Here is an 8,348-nt window from a genome sequence, read left to right as displayed (position 1 = left end):
TGTCAGTTAGCAAAGACCTTTTGATTAAAAAACATATTTTTGTTTGTTCATTTCTTTGTTAGATCTTCGAATTCTAGATCCAAGATTGAAACGCTTTTCGAACAGATCAAATTTTATTATTATTCGCGATGGAAAATCATGAATGAAAATGAAATCAGAGGTTTTATATGTCTGTTGTTTATGCGGCGTGTATGTGTGTGTGCCCCCCTTTCTTTCTTTTCGCTCTTTCGGCGAGGGTTGCTTTTGCCCCGGATAAGGAATGAGCTGAGCACGCGATCCGCTCCACCTGGTACAACCGTCGTTCCACCTCCTCCACCCCATTGCCATGGGTTACGAAACACATATACGTACATACACACACACATGAGTGGTTGTTTACCTCTTCGGGTGGTGTAGGAAGGGTGAGATAGCAGATACATGGTTTTGTGTTGCAGCCGCCGGCGAAGAAAGCCGAGGAGATGTCCGACAGAAGCAGCGCGAGGAGGCCGCCTCCGTACAGGCCGAAATCGAGAACAGATGTAAGAATAGAATAACGTTGATGATGTTGTTGTTGTTAATGGAAATTGTTTGTTTTGTAGTCGAGCAGCGGCATCGGCGGAAGCGCTGGGGGTCGACTGCGCGGTGATGGGGGCGGCGGAAGCAGCGACGAAGACCTGGCCCGTCAGAACACCGATCTGCGACAGAGGCTGCAGGACGAGGCCTCTCTCTACAGGAAGAGATTGGACACCTACAGACAGGCCCAGCAGAATCAGGCCACGCTAGTCAGCAGGCTGCAGGCGAAGGTGCGCATTCATCTATCGAAGATGCTGTTAATAATATGATGTTTTGCAAAGGTTTTACAGTACAAGCAAAGATGCGCGGACCTCGAGGCCCAGATGACCGATACCAGTGTTCCATATGTAGATACGTCTACAACATTAGCAACGCCGAGAAGGCCGAATCTCTCTCTTTCGGCTGCACCTAGTTCTGCCTTGGAACAGGCCCAGCAGCATCTCAAAGAGATACACGAAGAGCGCATCACCGATCTGGACGTGGCGCTCAGGAAGCTCGACGAGGAGCGCACTAGGTAAAACAACAATCGCTTCATACAAATTACAACAATGTTTACGTAATTGAATCGAATTGAATCAGATGCGAAAAGCTGATCCAGCAGAACCGCACGCTGCGAGATCAGCTGGAGGAATCGCATCAAACGAACGAGGAATTAACCGGAGACCTGCAGAAATTGACGAACCAATTCGAGGAACTACGCGAAGAGATGCTGATCAAGGAGGACGAGTGGAAGGACGAGGAGCAGGCCTTCAACGATTACTACAGCACCGAACACAGCAGACTGCTCAACCTGTGGCGCGACGTCGTTTCCGTGAAGCGACTCTTCATGGATGTTCAGAGCTCCACCGAGAGGGACCTCACCAAACTGAAGACGGAGATCGGCGGCTTCGGACGAGACATGACGTACGCCTGCGGCAGGATGGACAAGAACTTTGCAGAATCTCTAAACAGCGTGAGCGCAAAACATATATAAATATTCAATTGAATTTCGAAGTAAAATTTTCGCTTTTCAGATGATCGAACGGCCCAACTTCAATTTGGAAAACGTCGAGCTGAAGGCGCGCATGGATTCGCTGGGCAACCAGATTGGGACGCAACAGCAGGAGCTGAAAGGCAAAGAGGAGAAGATCCAGCAGCTGCTGAGGGAGGTCCACAATCTCGAGGAGAGATGCTCGGACGCGGAGCACAACGTTGGACAAGTGATGAGGCTGCAGGATGAGGTGGAATTGTTGCAGAACGCTTTGCGCGACATCGCGCACGCTCTCATCCAAGACGCCGAGACGAAAGACGTCGTCGATCTGAGCCAACCGACGCACATCCATCTCAGCGCCTCGACGCCGATCCCTCAAAAGTAAATCAATCATAACTCGAATCTGTACGAATTTTAACAATTATTCCATCAGGAGCCCGAAACGCGGTCGCAGCCTTCCACACTCCAGCGCCGCTTTCGCCGAGAGCACGATATCCGCAGTGCAAGCCGCCCTGCACAAGTACCAATCATTCATACACGAGCTGCAGGTGAAGCTGCAATCGAATCGGGAACAATTCCTGCTCGTGAGGAAGCAATGCGAGCATTCCGAAGAAACAGCGTCCACTTTAGAGCATCGCGTGAAAGAACTCGTCTCGCAGTTGGACAGCAGCAAAGCTCAATGCAGCCAATTGTTGCAAGAGCGTGAAAGTCTGCAGAAGAACCTTGAAGCGGTGAAGGCCGAAAAGCTTGCACTGGACCGGCACAGGATCGAAATAAACGGTATGGTCGATTCGCTCAACGGAGACTACGACAATCTGCAGAAGAACTACTGCAAGTTGCAGAAGGAGGTGGACGTGCTCAGTGACGAGAAGATCTTCCTGCAATCGGAGATCGATCGACTAAACCAAGAGGCGAATCTGCGCGAGATGAATCTGAGGTCGGAGGAGGATCGCTGCAGTCGCATCCGCGAGGAACTGCTGACGACTAGGGAAGAGCTGAATAAACTATATCTGGCGCACGATATGCTGGAGCAGCAAAAGTTCGAGGCGGACAACGTGATCAGTTCAATGGAGAAGAGTAAAGCCGGCGACGAGATGGAATTGCGGCGGATGTTGGAAGAGAATTCCGGTGGACGCGATTCTCTTGCAAAGTGCGAGGCGCAGGTAATCAACCTGGAGCGAGATAAGAGCAAGCTGCAGGAGTTGGTGAAGAAAATGGAAGAGGAAAAGGCAGCTCTGCAGGCTCAATGCAGCGATCATCAAGGCGACATACAAATGTTACGAAAGGAATTGCTGCAAGCCGAACAAATCAAATTAGATATCGAATCAGATAAAGTAAGTTTAGGGGAGAAAGCCAAGTTCCTGGAGATCGAAAAAGATAAGATCGAGATGGAATTGGGGCAAGTGGTGCGTGAAAGGGGTGATCTGAGCAACCAGCTGACGGTGCTCGGCCGGAAAAGAGATGCTCTTAACGAAGAGCTGGTGAGGACGAAGCAAAAGCTCGAACAAGCGACGGAAACCAATCAGAGGATCAATAGGAATTTGGAGGAACTGGTGAACGAGTGCGAGGAGAAGCAGGCCAACATCGAGAGCTTGGATAAAGAAGTTCAAAGAGTGCAAGAACTGTTAGCCGGAGTTCGCTCGGAGAAGGAATCCCTGGAGGCGATATTATTCGAAAGCCAAACGAATCTAGAAGCATCGGATGATAAACGGCAGCAGCTGGAACAGGAACAGCAAGAGTTGCTGGTGCAGCAGGAGGCGCTGAAGGGGCAAGTCTCCAGGTTGAATAAAGACCTGGAGCGATCGGAGAAACGATGCGTGGAGATCAAAAACTCTTTATCTCAGCAAGCCGGCAATCAGGAGGCAGAATTCCAGCACATCGTCACGAATCTGAAGAAGCAGAGCGAAGAAACGATTGCGAAATTGAGCGAGGAACGGGACAGGATCCGCACGTCTCTGGAGCAAAGATCGCAGCAAGCTTTGCATCAGCTGACGAAGGAAAAGGACGAGGAAATACAGCAACTGTTGGACCGAATCGACAGTCTGCAAAGCCACATCGAGAACGTTTGCCAGCAGCACGAAGAGTTGATGCTGCGTGCGGAAAACGATAAGCAGCAGGCACTGCTGATTGCCCACCACGATCAGCAAGCGCTGCACGACAGATTGGAGGCTGCTAGGAAGGAGCTGGAGGCGGAGAGGAGCAGTTTGGAGAGGATGAGGAGAGAATCGAACAGCAGATTCGATCAGGACAGGAACAGCATCAATCAGTTGAAGGAGGAGTTGACCAAGCAGAAGGCGAAATTGGAGGAGACGCGCGGCAAATTCGAGGAAGAGAGATCACGTTTGGAGCAGAAGGTCGTGGAGATATTGGGTGAGAGGGAGTCCGCGCAAGGCGAAGTCGAGAATCTCAAGGTGCAGCTGCATCTGTGCGAGGACAAGATCGACGCGTTGAATTCGCAACTGCACGAAACGGTGAGGAAGCTGCGCGAATGCGAAAACAATTCAGAGGGTCTGCGGAAGGATCTGACGGACGTCAGGAGACAGCTGACCGACAGCAACTTCGAGAAGGAAAAGTATCACGGGTCCAATAAGGAGATGCGCGAGGTCATCAAGAAGGTGGAGAGCGAAAAACGGGATATGGGAAGGCAACTCGAGGAGTCTTTCCAGAAGATTACAGGTATTTAATTGTTAATTTATTGCGAGGATTTATATTACGTTGAAACCATTATAGCTTTGGAAGATCTCAAACAATCTCTGGAAAGTGAGCGAACCAGACTTCAAAACGTTGTTAAAGAAGTGGAGAAGGAGCAACTGCAGACCGAGCACAAGCTACAATCGTTGCAGGATGAGCTGCAGAGGACGCAGAGCTCCAACGCGCAGCAGCAGAACGAAGAGAAGGAACTGCAGACGCGATTGCTGAACGAAGTCGAGGAACGGGAAAGGGCTCACCAGGAGGTGCACACGCTTAAAAAACAGGTATTTTCGTCATTTCTTTATATTGGTATGTTATATAATAATGTTATATTTGTGGTAGATTTCGGAACTCGATCGAAATCTGGATCAAACTAGACAAGAGCTGGGAAGAACTCGTTCGCATAGCGCGCATCTGGAAGAGCAGTGGCACGCGAGAGAGCAAGACCTTCTGGTACACTTGGAGGATTGTCGCGGTCGGGAAAAGCGTTTGGAGGATCAAAAGCATAACTTGGAGGTGTGCCTCGTGGACGCCACTCAGCAGATTCAAGAGTTGAAAGCGAAATTGGGTGGAGCGGAGAGCAGAGTTCGCTCGTTGGACAATCAACTTACCCAGACGGAAACGGCGAAACGCGACGTCGAGCAGAAGCTGGCCAGCGTCGTGTCCACTCTACGAAGAATAGCTGGAATCCAGATCGACGGCACCGTGAACCACAGCAGTCGTCTTCTGAGTCCGTCGCGCAGATGGAGTCCTGCAAGAAGTAAAACTAATATTAAATAAATTAGAAAATCGATAATAAATCCCCTTCCTTTTTCTCTTTGCAGCAGCTTCGCACGAGGTCGACAACGTGACCGACATCGATCCGGAAATTGTGAGGAAAGGAGTGAGGAATCTGATGCAGCAGGTGGCCCAAATAGAGCGGGAACGGGACGACTTCAAGACGCAGGTTGGAACCGTCAAGAAGCAGCTGAAGGAGAGCAACGACAATCAGAACAAGGGAGACAGCAAACTGACCAAAGTTCTGCAGAATTTGAGGAGCCTTCAGGACGAGAAAGGCACGCTCGAGACGAAGCTCGGGCAGAAGACGATAGCTCTCAACTCGCAAACGGACGCGCTGCACAAGAAATCCGAAGAGGTGCAGCAGCTCAGGGATAAAATCACCAATCTGGAGTTGAGCGTGAGCAGCTGCAAAGAGGAGAAAATGCAATTCGAGGTAAACTAAATAGGGATTAATTGAATATAAAAATACTGACTTGCAATTAATGGTTTTCAGGATAAGGTGGAGAAGTACAAGAACGCTCTGGGTAAACTGGATGCGGAGAAGAGGGCTTTGCAGGAGGAGCTCGGACGCACCGAAAACAGATCTTCCAAGCTGGAGCTGCAGCGTATGTCCGCTGAAGGAGATCTTCAGAGATTGCAGATGATGCTCCAAGAAAAGGATGCTCAAATACAGGTGCGTTCTGCAAATTACTATTTTCAAAATTTAACGCTCTTTTCTATATAGAAATTACAGGAGAAGTGCGAGACGCAATCAAGAAATTTGGTCAGTTTGGAGGAACGCTGCATCTCGTTGAAGACGACCATCGATCAGCTGAATTCGTCGCTGGAGAGGGCCGCAGGCACTGAATCCGAGATGAAAGTGGAGATTCAGAGTTTGCAGAGATCGTTGCTCGAGACTACGACTGCTACACACACCGGCGCCGAGAAGCTGAAACATGTAACACATGCGTTACGATTTGCTGAAGATTCGTGTTTTTGTAATCTTTAATACTTACAGTTGCACAAGTCGTTGGCAAGCAGCGAGAACGAGCGAAAGATTTTGTCGGAGAGGTTCGAGGCGAGCCAGCAGAATTTGAACGAGTTCAGGAGGAACAACCAGATCCTGCAGGATCAGGTTTCGCGGCTTAACAACGAGCTGGCGAACAACGAGGTGGTCAAGTCCGGATTGGAGTCGCAGCTGAGGTTGGCGCAGTGGCCGGAGACGAGCACGCCGAGCACCCACCATCACGAGGACGAGCTCATCAGACAGCTGCAGAGGGATCGCAGCGAGCTTAGGAGCAAGGTGGAAACGTTGACGGTGAAAGTGCGTCAGGTGGAGAGCGAGAACAGGGATCTGGAGAGGACGGTGACGAAGTGCAGGAGCAAATCGTACGAGAGGCCGGAGAAGTACGAGATCGATGCTCGCGTCTCGGACAGGGACAGCGTGAAGTACGAGCAGGAGAACGCGGAGCTTCGCATGAAGATCTCCAAGCTGGAAATGGAGGTCGGAGATAAGGAGGCCGAGTTGGCCAGGTTGAGGAATCTGCACGCGAAGCCCGGAGGCTACGAATCGACGTTCGAGAGGTCCGAGGTGGAGCGATACAGGGCGGCGCAGCTGCAGGCGGAGAGGCTGCTCGAGGCGAGGGAGCAAAGCCATCGTCAGCAGGTCGCCCGTTTGGAGAACCAAGTGACGATGCTGAGGGAGCAGTTGAACCAGGAGATCAAACGCAGGCAGCAGTACATCCTGAGGAGCTCGAGGGCCGGTCGCGAGATGCAGCATCTTCGGCAGGCGCTCGGCGATAGCCTGAGGACCGTCTCGCAGGATCCCTCCTTGGATGCGCTGCTGCTCGAACAGGAAGCCAGGAAGCTGGACAATACCGCCACAAACACTGCCAGTCTGCCTCCTGCGCTGAACCTGAGTTACGACCGGAAATCGGTCGGAACGCCACAGCCACCTAATTACTAAACAAATTTTATACAAGATTAATTTCATTTTCGTTCTATCTATCTCTCACTCACTGTGTCTTAAATACTTCATTTGTAGTTAGCAAATCTTGCGGGGACGATCCATCGAAGGCCCAACTTTGTTGCGCGCAAAGTTCGGAAAGCCGGACGTCCCTCGATTCATCCGTCCAGAAGACATTATTACGGCACTCAAGTAGACGTTCTTTTAGTAGTAGTAGCTTCATCACGAAACATTTCTTACGAAAAAATAAAGTTTTATCAATAACCATTCACGATTTCTTATTCCATAATCTTCCCAAGCCAAAATCTTCAATTCAATATTGCTTTTGTAGCTACGTTGGTTGCAGCTGCATTCACCAATTATTCTTCTATTACAATCTGAAATAATTCAATGTTTGTAAAATGGTAAACTTTGATCTTACGTTCTTACCCAAATTCCAAAATCTACTCTCTTCAGAAACATCTTCAAAGGAAGTCTGAAACCTTTCCACAATTTCTTTTCTCAATCCACATATCTACAAAACTAAACATATTAATTGCTGTTCAACGTAAAGATTTCAAAACCTACTTAGATACAAGTTTCGAATGATTCCCATTTGATAAAGTTAAATATCAAATTTATGGAAGAAACTGCAAATTATTAAATCATAAACATTTATAATACGATACATGAATTGTGAAGGAAATGGAAATTGGAATTGTTTGGTATATTTCATTATATACAAAAAAAATAATTTTTAAAATATTTTTATTCAATTAAAATAAATCAAAATAAATATATAGATTCATCAATATATTATAAGTACGTATATTTATATGCAAAATATACGTACGTATTATTAAAATATAGAGCTTTTACAAAACAAACAAAAAAAAGAAAATAAAAATCAAGTATGCACGTCTTCGACGTTCATCTGTTAATGTTGTTGTTGTTTTCATGTATCAATCATTTCGTGACATATAATGAAACAATATTATTAATATTAATATGTGATTAACTATACAAATAAGTGACTACTCTCTTTATTACCAAAACCGAAACGAAACAAAAGACGATTCGTCTCGTGATTTTCACGCTCACACGCATTTCAAAATTCATCATTATTAATATATATATTTTTTTTTAAATAATACAGATATTCATATATAGGTTTTGTTTTCATCTTGTATATGCATATGCATAATGTATATAGTTCATTGCACTAAATGTAACTTACAAGTACACAACTTAGAAGACACGAGAAATAAAGTAATAAAACAAAATAAGAAACAAAATGCAATCGTCCTATCTCCATTATTTTGTTTTTCGTTTCATTTATACACATTTCTAAATACAACAACACTGAATTTACTTAAGTAGCCAACACTTGAACTTAAAATTACTTTCTCTGTCTCTCTCTCCACTGTGAAT

The 8,348-nt window shown here is 47.1% G+C and overlaps 1 protein-coding gene across 1 annotated transcript in view; it reads left to right on the top strand.

The window, feature by feature from the left end:
• LOC108569755 (rootletin) overlaps nt 1-7,161 on the top strand; it is an 11,232-nt gene extending 4,071 nt beyond the window's left edge. The window contains exons 2-13 of the mRNA XM_017931437.1: nt 435-518; nt 579-782; nt 834-1,066; nt 1,132-1,504; nt 1,566-1,903; nt 1,956-4,198; nt 4,253-4,497; nt 4,556-4,973; nt 5,038-5,426; nt 5,487-5,666; nt 5,718-5,930; nt 5,991-7,161. Of these exons, the coding sequence (XP_017786926.1) occupies nt 435-518; nt 579-782; nt 834-1,066; nt 1,132-1,504; nt 1,566-1,903; nt 1,956-4,198; nt 4,253-4,497; nt 4,556-4,973; nt 5,038-5,426; nt 5,487-5,666; nt 5,718-5,930; nt 5,991-6,938 (5,868 nt within the window). The 3' untranslated portion in view covers nt 6,939-7,161. The remainder of the gene's footprint in view (nt 1-434; nt 519-578; nt 783-833; nt 1,067-1,131; nt 1,505-1,565; nt 1,904-1,955; nt 4,199-4,252; nt 4,498-4,555; nt 4,974-5,037; nt 5,427-5,486; nt 5,667-5,717; nt 5,931-5,990) is intronic.
• Nucleotides 7,162-8,348: the final 1,187 nt, after the last annotated feature.

This window comes from Nicrophorus vespilloides, unplaced genomic scaffold (assembly GCF_001412225.1).
Source record: "Nicrophorus vespilloides isolate i.1.1-1 unplaced genomic scaffold, Nicve_v1.0, whole genome shotgun sequence".
NCBI lineage: Eukaryota > Metazoa > Arthropoda > Insecta > Coleoptera > Silphidae > Nicrophorus > Nicrophorus vespilloides.
Note: the sequence above shows the minus strand (reverse complement) of the source record. Positions and strands in the feature narration are given on the sequence as shown.